This window comes from Orycteropus afer, unplaced genomic scaffold (genome assembly GCF_000298275.1).
Source record: "Orycteropus afer afer isolate SDZICR_OR568_19922 unplaced genomic scaffold, OryAfe1.0 scaffold00580, whole genome shotgun sequence".
Classification (NCBI taxonomy): domain Eukaryota; kingdom Metazoa; phylum Chordata; class Mammalia; order Tubulidentata; family Orycteropodidae; genus Orycteropus; species Orycteropus afer.
The window spans coordinates 50,733-65,545 of record NW_006922167.1 but is presented as its reverse complement, the minus strand read 5'-3'; the positions used below and the strand labels follow the sequence as shown (position 1 = coordinate 65,545).

The following is a 14,813-nucleotide window of genomic DNA, read 5'->3' as shown; positions in this document are numbered from 1 at the left end:
ACCTTCCTTCTGAGGAGTGGCTGGTGGGTTTGAACCGCCAGCCTTCTGGTTAGCAGTCAAGTGCTTTAGCCACTATGCTACCAGAGCTCCTAGTCTAGTGAAATGATGTTGAATTTTAAGAGTTGATGTTGTTGTTGTTGTTGCTAGGTGCCGTCGAGTTGTCTCCAACTTATAGCAACCCTACACACAGCAGAATAAAACGCGGCCCAGTCCTGTGCCAGCCTCACGATCCTTGCTATACCTGAACCCATCGTGGTAGCCACTGTGTCAATCCTTCTTAAGGGCCTTCCTCTTTTTCATTGAGCCCAAGCACTACTATATAACTATCCTTTACCCTATTGACTATCAATTTATTTATCTGTAATAGAATGATATTGAAATAAAATTGTTACTACTGTCCACTCCACCTCCCATATCCCTATCTATAGCAGACACTAATAAATTACTCTTTTCCACCAAGCTGAGATGGGGCCTTCGTACCTGTCTTAACAGTTATCCAAGCAGCTACTTCCAATAGACTAAAACTAGCTCAGGTAAAACTCTTTTTTGCTATGGCTATAATAGATAATTGTTAATGTTCTTTTCAACTCTAGTTAATAATACACTGAGACTTATGAAAGTAGGAACCTATGTAAGGTGGAAACCTGCCAGAGGAGAAAAACTCATATATTTTCCACTGATAAAGAATGATAGAAAAGTGCACATTGATAGACTACACCAGGTCAAAGGTAGAAAACTTTCAAGACCCAGTAAGACAAGGCAGTACCCAAAAAAATGCCTTAGGCACTATACCTAGGCATTATACCACCAGAGGTCACTAATGGTATACCAGAATATCTACATTGTTGCTGTTAGTTGACAACAAGTCAATTCTGACTCATGGTAACCCCATGCATGCAGAATAGAAATCTCCACGAAGTTTTCAAAGCTGTGACCTATTGGAAGCAGATAACCAGGCCTGTCTTCGAGGAACATCTGGGTGAGTTCACACCACCAACTTTGGCTAAGAGTTGAGTGCTTAACCATTGTACCACCTAGGGACTTCTAAAGTACCTACATTAACATTAAATTTTCCATGGCCTTAGAAATCAACACTGACATCTACATTATATGGGTCAATGTTAAAGTCTATAGGAGCCCTGGTGGCCCAGTGGCTAAGCATTTAGCTGCTAACTGAAAGGTCAGTGGTTCAAACCCACCATTTGTTTCCGTAAGAGAAAGACGTAGCAGTCTGCTCCTGTAAGATTTACAGCCTTGGAAACTATGAGATAGTTGCTCTCTGTCCCACTGGGTCTCGATGGGTAGCAATTGACTCGATAGCAATGGTATGTTAAGATCTAATGAGATAATGGTTAATTTGTTTATATTTAACTAAAGTTATCATAAATTCAATTAATATTGTAAAGGCTATCATGCATGCCCAAAATTTAACCTTATTTAAGGTTTCATTTAATTTCAGATCTGAAAATTCATCTCCAGACCACTGATTATGGCAACTTCTTGGCTGATCAAACGGGTCCTCTTACTGTTTCCATCATCGATACCAAGATGAGGCAAAAGCTATGCAGAGAATTTGAGTATTTTCGGAACCATTCCCTGGAACCCCTCAGCACATTCTTCACCTACATGACGTAAGTGACAGCACTGAGCCCCAATTTGATTGTGTAAATGATTCATAAAAGTTACAGGTAGGATGTTAAGCTTGGGTGAGGCTTAAGATCTTTTCTATTGTTTATAAATTTAAATACCTTTAAATTTTAGCAACTATAAGATCACAGAATATTCTCAACATTAGAAAATGTTGTTAGTTGCCGTCCAGTTGGCTCCAACTCATAGCGATCCTATGTGTACAACAGAACAAAACATTGCCCGGTCCTGTGCCAGCCTCACAGTCTTTGCTATGAGCCCATTGTTGCAGCCAGTGTTTTAATCCATCTTGTTGAGGGTTGCTAAACCCTCTAGTTTATCAAGCATAATATCTTTCTCCAGGGCCTGGTCTCTTCTGATAATATAACCAAAGCAGATGAGACAAAGTCTGGTCATTCTCATTTCTAAGGCAAATTCTACCTGCATTTCTTCCAAGATGGATTTGTTCCTTCTTCTAGCAGTCCACAGTATTTTCAGTATTCTTTGCCAACATCACAATTCAAATGCATCAATGCTACTTTGGTCTTCCTTATTCATTGTCCAGCTTTCACATGCATATGAGGTGTTGAAAAGACTTTGGCCTAGGTTGTTGTTGTTGTTGTTATGTGCCATGGAGTCGGCCCCGACTCATATCGACCCCTCCTTGGGTTTCCGAGGCAGTATCACTACGGAAGTAGGATTGCCCAACCTTCCTTCCATTGAAAGAGGCTCCATGGGCAGATTTGCCCAGTGCAATATGATGTCTGATTTCCTGACTGCTGCTTCTATGGGTGTTGATTGTGGATCCAAGTAAAATGAAATCTTTGACAACTTCAGTCTTTTCTCCATTTATGGTGATATTGCTTATTGGTCCAGTTGTGAGAATTTTTGTTTTCTTCATAGTGAAGAGTAGAAAATAGACTCATGTAGGTAGTATTATCCTCCACATAAAGGAGTGTTTTCATTTTTCATCTTAAAAAATAGTAAGTGGTGCTGATGCTTAAGGTGTTCTGGCTGTTTCTACTGAAGGCAAATATTATGTGGCATTCCTAGATCATTTGTCTTTAAATGGAGGTGGAATCGAAGTGTCACACATTGTTCTCAAGGCCACATCTAACCTTTTCTGGTTCCCATGGAACAGAGTAAGTGGCCCCTCTCATAGTTTTATGTGTTCTATTTTTTTCCCCTCTCCATCACCAACAGTTCCAACTCTTTCAGTGTGAAAGCCCAAGTACAAAAGTTGGCAATAGAGGAGCTGTTGCATGTAGATATAAATTAGACGTAACACACACAGCTGTGAAAGCAAGGTCCAGTCCTGAGACTGGTGCCCGTCACATGGAGATTCAATATATTTGTGGAAAGAAGCTAAAAATGAAGAAATGCAAAGGCCTAGAAACCAGAAATTAATCAAGAGAAAAATAGCAATAGTGCTTCAGCAAACACTGTGTTTGGCCCTAGAGGTAGAAAATTAAATGCTATATGAATAAAAGAAATAGGTCATTGGGATTTGCGAAAGTGTGACTTTGGGAGATGACCAAGGAGTTTCAGAAGTGATTTCCATTTGAATAAGAGAGAATGGCTGAATGAAGTGAATAGCACCTTCTAAAATAAAAAAAGCAGCTTCAACTCTCTGCTTCAGTCTGCTGGGTTGATTGGGCTTGGAACCAAGTAATATAACTGCACTACCTCAAGGACCAGGCACCAAAATGAATCAGCTTATCGGACCAGGAGGATGCTCTTTCTGTCCTCTTTCCTTTCCTCTATCCATCCATTTCTCTGCCAGTCCATCCTGCTATTCTACAAATAACAGTGACTGTCCTTGAGGCACCTTTATAGTCCAGTGAACAAGACAATGGAAACTAAGAATATCCAAATATATCTGTGAAGCTGAACAAAACTAAATGGTCTCTAACTGCTGCACATGACTTTAATTTGATGGGAAAATAATGTGAAAGTCAGCAAGATTCCGCACACTGTAGCAGATATTTCTTGAAATCTAAATATGGCACTCAGAAAATACTCTGGAAACAGAACTGCATTTTCAGGCTTTTGGCACAGAGAGAAACCAGTGTTACCTTTCTGATGTTGATAGTGAGCAAGACCAGAAGGAAAGGCCCTTTTGTTTGGCATTTCATATCACATCTATTTGAATGTCCAATTTATTTAATGAATAGTATCTTTAAGGAAAAAAAGAAAAAACCAAGGTAGTCAAGGGACATGATTATAATTGTCCAAGCGTTCAGAAAGTCATACACTAAAAGCATTCCTCTGTCCCATATGCATGTCCCCTTGTTCCCCACCCAGTTCCTTTCCCCAAAGTAACCACTTTTCAGTTTCTTATGTATTTTTTCCAGAAAAAAAGTGTTTATGTCTGTATGTGTATATTAATATACACTTTACACAGCCCATCCCCACATATCAAATTTATACAAGTGGAATAATATTCCTTCTGTACTTTTTTCCCACTTAATGATGGCACATAACAACAACAACAACAATACTTCTTCGTAATATCCTTGTCAACATCACTCTGTTTCATAACTACATAGAATTCCATGTCTTGTATGTACCATTACTCAATTTACAAGTCATGTATTAATGAATAATTAAATTGTTTTTATTTTTTCCATTACAAAACATTTTGCTATTAGTATCTTCCTGCTTAGGTCTTAAATTTATTTTTAAGTGGTGAGTCAAAGGGATGTTCATTTTTAATTTTGGTAACTACTGCTAAATTGATCTTAACAAAGATAACATCAATTTGCACCCCAAAACAGTGCATGAGGGCCTGTTTCCTTATACTATTACCAACTTTGGATGTTACTTTTTAACTTTAACCAGTCCAATAGGTTTTTTAAAAATAGTATCTCTTTGCTTCAATTTCTATTTTTTTATGAGTGAAATTGAAAATCATTTCATATATATTAGTCTTATGTATTTGCTACCTGTCTTAGTTACCTAGCACTACCATAACAATAGCAACAACAATACCATAAATGGGTAGTTTTAAAGAAGAGAAATTTATTATTTCACAGTTGTGGAGGCCAGAAGTTCAAATCAGAGCACTGGTTCCAGGGGACTATTCCTCCCCATCAATGGCCCCTGGCATCTTTTTTTTTTTTCCTTTTCCATTCCTTGGCTTGACTAGTTCACACATGCTCTCACTTCTCTGTCTGTTTCTGTCTCTCTGTATCGTGCTCCCCATTGTAATACACAACTCAAAAGGGATTAGTTTTAGCACCCAGTCTACTCCAGTACGACCTCATTAACAACAAAAAAGAAAACCTTATTTCCAAACAGGGTCAAATTTACAGATACCAAAACAAATCAAATCCACTGCCATGGAGTCAATTCCAATTCATTGCGACCCAACAGGATAGAGTAGAACTGCCCCATAGGGTGTCTAACCCTGTAAATCTTTATAGAAGGAGACTGCCTCAACTTTCTCCTGCAGAGCAGCTGATGGGTTTGGTTCCCCAAAATTCACATCCTTCCTACATGCAAAATACATCATCCCCTCCCAACATCTCCAAAGTCTTAATCCAACATCTACTCTAAGTCCAAAATCTCATCTTTTGAATCGTTTAAATCAAGGATGAGTGAGACTATGGGTTTTTTCCATCCTGGGGCAGAATTCATCTCCATCTGCGGACCTATGTAGTCTAGAACACAATTTATCTGCTTCCAAAGTGCAAGGATGGAATGAGCACAAAGTAGACTTGTTGTTGTTGTTATGTTTCATTGAGTTGGACCCAGCTCATAGCGACCCCTCCTTGGGTTTCTGCAGCAGTATTACTACAGAAGTAGATTGCCCTTCCAAAAAGAGAAATTGGAGGGAAAGAAGGTGTCATGGGTACTAAACAAAACCAAAATCCAGCAGAGTAGATCTCATTAGATCTCAAGACTTCAAAATAATCTTCTGTTCTTGGGGACCATATGGATGTTGGCCGTGCCCAATGGACTTTGGACCTGGGTCTCCCAACCCCTCAGGATGGCAACATCACCCTTTATAACCTAGGTAGCCTTGCCCTTTGAAACTCAAGAAGTCCTGACCACTGCCACCCCTACCCTCATTCTCCTTTTGACAGCCTGCTCATTTCTGAACTGCCCCTGGGAGCCTCCTTTCCTTTTCTTATAGGACAACAGATGACCTGATGTTAGACCTGGAAAGAACCATAGCATTAATTAATCAAACATCCTTTTTAACAATAAACTACCATGTTGTTCTAGTTAAAATATGCTATATCTCTAGACACACACATACACACAAATATTGATAGTCATTGTTGCTGTGTGCCATCATGTTGATTCTGACTCATAGCAGCCCTATGAGACTCATAGATAGGCCTATTGGAACTGTCCTACAGGGTTTCCTAAGCTGTAATCTTTACAGAACAGATTGCCAGGGTTTTATTTTATTTTATTTGTTGTTGTTGTTTGTTTTTTTCCCCCGCAGAGAGGCTGGTGGGTTCGAACCACTGACTTTTTGATTAACAACAAGGCTTAACTGTTTCATCACCAGGGCTTCTTATTTATAGTCATTGATGTATAGGATCCCTGGTGGTGCAGTGGTTAAGCTCTCAGCTGCTAACTGAAATGTCAGTGGTTCAAACCCACTAGTCTCTGCAGCAGAAAGATGGGGCAGTCTGCTTTCAAAAACATTACAGACTTGAAGGTTCCAGGCAAAGAAAAATACAAAACAAAATTCAAAATCATGAAAAAGACCAGATTAATAGAGACTGGTGAAACCCCAGAGACTATGGCCACTAGACACTCTTCAAATCTAGAACTAAACCTACTCCTGGAGATCACCTTTCAGCCAAACAACAGACATTCCCATAAAATGAACAGTAACACCCATGAGGAACATGTTTCTCAGAACAATCAACCATATAAAACCAAAAGGGCAGCATTTGCCCAAAAAAAGTCATATAGAGAAGGCAGAAATGGGCAGGAAAGAAGGGTGGATGGAAAGAAAAAGCCCAGGGAGGAAGCAGGAAGAGTGTCACAACACTGAGGGGATTGCAACTAAATGTCACCAAACGAAACATGTGTAAATTGTCGAATGGGATACTAATTTGATTTGTTAACTTTTACCCAAATTGGGAAAAAAAAAATTTCCAAAAATAATTAAAAGGAGGACTCATGGGGAAAATGCAGAACAAAATTTCAAAATCTCATAGAACCCAGACTTTCTGGAACCACAGATGCTGTGCTGGATCAACGCCTGAAACCAGTGACCCTAAGATAATCTTTGAACTTTAAACCAAAAATATCCCCTGAAGTCTTCTTAAAACCAAACCATAATATGGCTTAACTAGCAAAGAACATCTGCCTTAATCATTGTGATCTTTCAGGTCTCCTTCTATAGGGTCAAATCGACAATGCAACTCAGAATACTAGACAGGAAGTTTAGGAGACAGTAAGCTTCTGTTACTGGAGGAGGAACAACTCAGAAAAAGAAGTTGCACAACTCGACAAATATAATCCGTGTTATTTTACATGTAAAAACTGCTATGTATACTCTTCACAACAGTAACTAATTCAGTAACTAATTATTTAACCAATAACAAAAAGACTATAGCCTTGGAAACCCTATAGGGCAGTTCTAACCTGTCCTATAGGATCACTATGAGCCGAACAGGCTTGACAGCAATAGGGTCTAGTGATATATAAAAACTGTATATAAGAACACAGGTAGTCACAAGGCCTGGGTAGTATTTACACTAGACTTGAAGTAGGAAGGTAGTTCTGGTAGTATTCATATTGTTGGTAGTATTAGTAACCAAAATCTTTTGTCGTAGAGTTGACTCTGATGCACAGCATCCCTGTAGGACAGAGTAGAACTGCCCCTTAGGGTTTCCAAGGCTATAAAACATTAAGGAAGCAGGCTGCCATATCTTTCTCCCAGCAAGTTGGTGGGTTCAAACCTCTGGCCTTTCAGTTAGCACCAGAGCATTTAACCAACACACCACCAGGTCTCTATAGTGCTGCTGTTGTTGTTTTTATGTTCCGTCGAGTCGCACCCGACTCATAGAGACCCCTCCTTGAGTTTCCGAGGCGGTATCACTACGGAAGTAAGTTGCCGAACCTTCCTTCTGAGGAGTAGCTGTTGGGTTTGAACCACCAGCCTTCTGGTTAGCAGTCAAGTGCCTTAGGCACTACGCTACCAGAGCTCCTCTACAGTGCTAGTAACAGACATATTTTCACTTATCTACTCTCCCTCTTAGCTATAAATTTTCTGAATATCTGCACTTGTACTAGTACATTGTTTTTGTTGTCTTGTGTCATCAAGTGGATTCCAACTCATAATGATCCCACGTGCTACAGTGTAGAACTACTTCATAGTGTTTTCTTGGCTATAATCTTTATCAAAGAGCCCTGGTGGTGGAACACTTAAGCTATTGGCTGCTAACTCAAAAGTTAATGGCTAGGTATCACTCAGTGGCTGCACAGGGAAAGACCTGGCAATCTGCATCTGTAGAGGTTACAGCCTAGAAAACACTATGGGGCAGTTCTACTCTGTCACATGGGGTCAGTATGAGTCAGAACTGACTTGGCTGCAACTAACAACAATCTTTATGACAGCAGATCACCAGGCCTTTTCTTCCACAGTGCCACTGGGTGGGTTTGAACCATTAACCTTCTGGTCACCAGCCTATCAAAAATGCACATCCAGAGACCTTCTGATAGTACATAATGAATGTTTAATATTTATTTACTGTGGTAGTTCAGTTTGTGTGTCAACTTGGCTGGGCCTGGTTGAGTGGCTGGGCAGCTGATGTAGTATTCCCCATGATGAGACTGGTAATCAACTCCATGGTGGAATCTACTATGAGCAGCTGTGTAGCTGTCTTAGGGAATGTGGTCTGCATCCTGCATATAAGCAGAACCCTTGGGGAATGGTCTCTAGCTTGTGGCACACTGGGATTCTTCATGTAGCCGTGTCATTGGTCAGCAGTCTGCCATGCTCTGCTGACCATGGGACTTACAATGGACTTAAATTAACGGCCTGCCGTGTGGTTTGGTAACATGGGGACTATACCATTTTATTTGTTGACCTTGAGCTTGTTAGCCTCAGCAGCCAGTAGCTGCCTGAGTGAAGAGATGCCTCTAGCTCCAGTGGGCTGGGAGTAAGAGGCAGAGCTGAAGCCCAAGGTCAAGGGGCTTTCATACAGCCTCTAGAGCCTGGCACTTTGAACAGGGACTTAAAGCCTACAAATTATAAGAATAAACTCCTGTCTGCTAAGGCCATCCCATTTGTAGTATATTCTTATCAGAGTGGTACTAGGTAACCATAACATTTACAAGATCAATATATTATTCTGTATTTAGCAGCATCTTATACAGAGTTACAAAAATGCTTTCACAGGACTCAAGCATTTTTATGTTCTATAAAGCACTTAAATATTGGTTGCTCATTGAGTCAATATGCTGGGCATAAAAATTTGGTGTCATATCTACAGATATATTTTGTTTGGCCAGTTCAGTGTTTTTTTTTTTTTTTTTAAATATCAAATACATTTAGGTAGAGCATACATTCTCCAGTTAGCCACAATCTCCAACACTCCCTATTGCCTTACAATCTTCTTCATGCATTTAGGTTATGTACCAGACCCCTGAAGATACTTGTTTGTAAAATATGACCTAGATGCTTTAGCTACATCTCTATATAAGGAAAGTGTTTTATTTCAATTTTTGTATTAAAGAAACTGAGAGTCATTGAATAAATAAGCTTTCTAAAGTCACAAAATTATTAAGAGTGAAAGGGATTTCATTCCAGGTCCACTAGTCTAGAAAGCAAATCATCTTGACACTGCCCAGTAGTTTATAGCAAGTCAGTCTGACCAAGATATCTGTAGGCCTTTTAAAAATCAGTATATTTCTGACCCTTGTCCCAGGAAATTCTAATTTAGTAGAACTTGGAGTAAGGCTCATCTGTATTTTTAAAAGGCTCTGCAGGTTATTCCAATGTGCCCCTCTGATTAAAAATTCCTCATCATAGTGCCTCAGCTTCATGGCTTAGAAAGCACTTTCACAAATATTCTCCCCACACTTGTCTACACTGATACCATTATCTCCTCATCAGAGACAAAAAAGGTCAACTACACCAAAACCTAAGTCTTCTGAATCTCAAACCACAGTTCCTTCTACCATTTTCATGTGACTTGCTAGCCGTGGCAGCATGCAGCTATTCCCCACAGAGCCTGGCGATTTATTATAATAGCAAAGTGTATACAGATGCAGGAGAGGTCCCACAGCTCTGAAACCATTTTTCTTATTTCTCTCCTAAAATATTTTGCAAAGTCTGTTGGCTATCTAGCACCCATGAACTTCCATCAAACAGATTTACCTCTTCCTCTCCTGTTAGGAAATATCTGGGGCAAATTTACAGAAATCATTCAGGCAACCCTAGTAGAGACAGCTTAAATTTAAGTTGGTATATTAAATACAATCTAAGCGTTGCACATTTTGTGTAACATAATTACTGCATATGTGAAACTTCACACACATACAGTGTGAAAAGTATCCTAGTTTTGAAAATCTGGAATGGGTATTTTTAAATACCTAATAGCAGAAAGATCTGGGGGTTTTTTATACTATAATTATACACAGTTGTGTGGAACAAAGGAATGAATCCAAGAGCATTACAATGAAGAGACTGTTTAAAATAAGCCTGAGTGGTTTTATTTTCCTTCCCACCTACCTCACACTTTCCAGCAGCATTTCAACTTCTCATCCCTTTGGAAATTCACCATCTTTTCAAAATTATTCACATTGAAAGCATTTCAACTCAGAATCTATATTCAAATTTTCAGAATATAGGCCCATCAAAAAAATACAGTCTTCAATATTTACAGAGTAAATCAAGAATCTTGTTTAAGGATCATTTGTTAAGGCTGCCTAATGCTCTTGATGAATGCCAGTGATGCTTTATAGACTTTCTACAGGCTTTGCACTGTACTGTGCATGAGATAGACCAATCATTCTGGTTTGCCTGGGACTAGGGGTTTCCGAGGATTCAGGACTTCCAGTGGTAAAACCAGGAAAGTCCTAAATAAACCAGGGTAACTTGGTCACTTCATCAGCTGACAGTAAAAAAAAATATGAATTTAAATTAGAGCCACTGGGACCTGTAGGAGCCACTAGAGCTATTAGGAGCTTATACTCCAATGGAGCAACAAGCTGTGTCTATAAATGGCCACAACACAAGACAAAATTAAGTAACAGCTACAGCACAGTCTACAGCATTCAATTGGAGGAGTTTAGAGGTAGAACAAGGAGCCCTGTTTGCATAGTGGTTAAACACTCGGCTACTAACTGGAAGGTCGGTGGCTCGTACCCACTAGCCACTCTGTGGGAGAAAGATGCAGCAGTCTGCTTCTGTAAAGATTTACGGCCTTGGAAGCTCTATGGGGGCAATTCTACTCTGTCCTTTAGGGTAACTATGAGTCGGAATCAAGTTCATGGCAACAGGATTGGTTTGCTTTGTTTTAGAGGATGGAACAACTAATTCAGATTTTAAAAGATTTTGCAGGGAAAGCAGAATTTGAACCGATGTTAAAAATGGGCATTAGACTGAAGGGATAACTTATATGTTAGAGAGGAATGAAAGGATTTTGTGTTTGGAAATGACAAGATGTTTCATACATGGCTGAGGCCTAAACATGAACAGTGGTATAGACTGAGCTATGAGAGTAAAAAGCCTGGCTGCCAGGTTAAGGGCTTTAACATCAAAGTAAGTAAAGATCAATAAATGAAGGCTTTTCTGATAGCATAGTGGCTAAGTCACTTGCGTACTAACCAGACGGCTGGCGGTTCAAACCCACCAGCCACTCCTCGGAAGGAAGGTTGGCAATCCTACTTCCGTAGTGATACTGCCTCGGAAACCCAAGGAGGGGTCGCTATGAGGGCCAACTCGACGGCACATAACAACAACAACAATAACAACAACTTTTGGAAACCGACAATTGCAATGGTAGCACAACATGATGAATGTAATCAATGTCACTGAATTATATACTTAAAAATGATGAAAATGGCAAAGTATTTGTATACATTTTTATCACAATTAAATTTTTAAAAAAAGGCAGGCTTTTCAGAAAGGGCTATACCATTTGCATGCTACCTGTTTGCTGTGGATTGTACCTGTCATTTAACTGTCACCACCATTAAAATGAGTAGTATTTTCCTACTGTGAGGCCACATGATAGAATTGTTGAGCACTGGGGAGTCTAATTCTACCCCTGGGACTATGTGGCTTAAGACAATTTAACCTTGAAGCATTAGTTTCTCATCTAGAACATGGAAGAACCTGTTCTTAGGATTATTGTGGATTGTGTCTGGCGTGTAGTAGGTGTTCAATAATCGGGAACTGCCATTATTATGCATCATTTCTGGGCATCATTAAAATAAACTGCTCAAGTCCTCATAGCTAATAAGTTGCTATAACTGTTATTAGCTTTTGTCAAGTCAGCCCCCGACTCATGGCCACCCACGCACAATGGGACCTGACTACTGGGATCCGTAGAATTTTCACTGGCTGATTTTTCAGATGTAGATCACCAGGCCTTTCTTCCTACTCTGTCTAAATCTGGAAGTTCTGCTGAAACGTTCAGCTGCATAGAAACAAACAAGCCTCCACTGACAGGTGGTAGCTGTGCATCAGGTGCAGGCTGGCTGGGAATCGAACCTGGGTCTGACTGCAGAAGGTGAAAATTCTATCTGCTGTGATTCTAACAAACTAACTCTGCCTCCTTAGCTATTAAGTAGCTAAGCTAAAATGTGACATCAAGTCTGTACCCAAAGGTAATTTTTTAAAAAATTTTATTTTATTTTTCAGTGTAGAAGTTTAAAAAATGAGAGACCTGTTCTGATGTATATTTTAGAAAGACATGTACAATACCCTTGGTATTGTGAAAAATTCCTTGAAGTGATAAGGCTTGAACCAGACAAACCAGTGAGGAACATATTTAAAATATTAGATGGGAAATAAAGACAATAGAGATGGGAAGAATGGGACAGTGGTTAGATACATCTGGGAGATAGATTTAACAGAATTTTTGTATCTTGATTTATGGTGGGTGAAAGAAAACACAATGATTCCTATGAGTTCTCATCTGAGGGAAGACAGAATTTGTAAGTTAAATAAAGAATTTGATCATTATTTCTAACTTTAAAAAAAGAATATGAAATGTGGTAAATTAGAGGAAATTATATAAATAAATAAATCACCCTTAAACCAAACAAAGACCACACTTATTGCTATCAAGTCAATTCCGACTCACAGCAGCCCTGTAGACAGAATATAACTGCCCCATAGGGTTTCCAAGGCTGTAAATCATTACAGAAACAGACAGTCTTATCTTTTTCCCTGAAGAGTGGCTGGTGGGTTCGAACCATCGAAGTTTTGGTTAGTAGCTAAATGCTTTAACTACTGCACCAGCAGAGCTCCTACAAATCACTCTAATCTCACCATATTTTGGCATATTTTTATACTCTTTTTTTCTACACATTTTTATAAAACTGAAATCACTGTCAGTAAAATTTTAAATCTTGTTTTCTCTTACTTTTTCAGCATTTTTCTCATGTCACCAAAAAAAGAAAGAAACTTTTTAAATGACTGTATAACCTTCCATCTAGTCACATTTTCATTGTGAGTTTGTATCCCCTTTACTCAAAGTCTGCATTAGCATTTACTTTGTTAAATTCTGGTTTTGATCATCAGATTATCAATTACATTGCTAGATTGACTATGTGATAGATGCTATTGTGATGTGTGATTCTGAATCTATTGGCCAGAAAAATTTCTTCTGAAGCTGTAAAGACTGTCCTATCTAGAAGGTTTTATGTCAGTAGGTTCAATATGAATATTTCAATGAGAAGCAAGTGCAAGGCAAAATCTTCTCAACTGTAGTTGCTGATAAGGTCTTCAGCACTGCAAATTCTCAAGTGTTTTGTGAACTGAAAAACACTGGTACTATTCTGCAAAAGCAATACTTGCTCTGACTGTAACTCATGATCTTCATTTGATTAGCAAAACATTTATTATACAACTGCTATGAGTAAAAGCCTATGCTAGATTCTAAGATTAGAGCTGAATTGAACATAGACGTTGCTCTCCTAGGCTGTGAAAGAGTTGCTCAAGGTTCCAAGACAGTGTTTCTAAAATTATGATTCAGCAGATCTTGGAATGTGTACTTGTAACAAGTCAAGTAGCTGACTCTGATGCAGATGAGAAACACTTAAAACCAGCAGGTTATAAAGTAAGTCCACCAAATATGAGATCTTGAAAAAAGTTATTTAGTCACTCAAAGCATTGATTTCCTCGTCTGTAAGAGAGAAATAATTATATGCAAAACAGAGTTCTGAGTTTAATTTGAAAGTAGGACAATCTACTCTGGTAGCATAGTAGCTAAGGCACTTGACTACTAACCATAAGGCTGGCGGTTCAAACCCACCAGCCACTCCTCGGAAGGAAAATGGGGCAATCTACTTTCATAGTGATACTGCCTTGGAAACCCTAGGAGGGGTCGCTATGAGGTGGGTCCGACTCGATGACACATAACAACAACAACAACAACAACATATTTTGGAGGTCCAATACAAAATGAAAATATGGGGCACCTTTTAAAAATTTATTAAGAATTTCAAAAGGACAGTAGCAGAGCATTAAACCAAGCATGGGGCCTTGTGTGACAACCCAGATTGCATTCCCATGAAGCCAGCCCTGACTGAAAAACTGTATGTGTATAAAATAGATAAACGTACCTACAGACATAAACATACACAGTGCTCAAAAAAGGTAGCTAATTTTATTCATGCAATAGAATATAATATTCTATCTGTGAGTGACAAAGTATTTCCTACAGGAGGTGGTGCCTGAGTTTGAAGGATGGGAGCATGTTTGTATGTGGAAGTGGCTGGGGCAAGGTATACCTAGCAGATAGAGCAGAAACACAGTGTGATAGTTGAAGATGTGTCAACTTGGCTGGACTTCACTTGTGAGTGGTGGTTCCCATGATGGATCACATGACTGCGTCCTAAGCATCCGGTCAGTCTAGGGGGAGTTTCCCCAGGGGTGTGGCCTACCTGTAATACTATCCCAGGAACAAACTGGAAAAACGGCATTCCAGATATATGCTTCCTGGAGCAAGCAGCTCGCTGCGCACCCCAGAGGAGCCTTT

The 14,813-nt window shown here is 39.3% G+C and overlaps 1 protein-coding gene across 1 annotated transcript in view; it reads left to right on the top strand.

Annotated features, from left to right (window-relative positions):
* ATP6V0D2 (ATPase H+ transporting V0 subunit d2) overlaps positions 1-14,813 on the top strand; it is a 77,173-nt gene that overhangs the window by 17,987 nt on the left and 44,373 nt on the right. Inside the window, exon 2 of the mRNA XM_007956191.1 lies at positions 1,460-1,631. Coding sequence (XP_007954382.1) covers positions 1,460-1,631 — 172 coding nt within the window. The remainder of the gene's footprint in view (positions 1-1,459; positions 1,632-14,813) is intronic.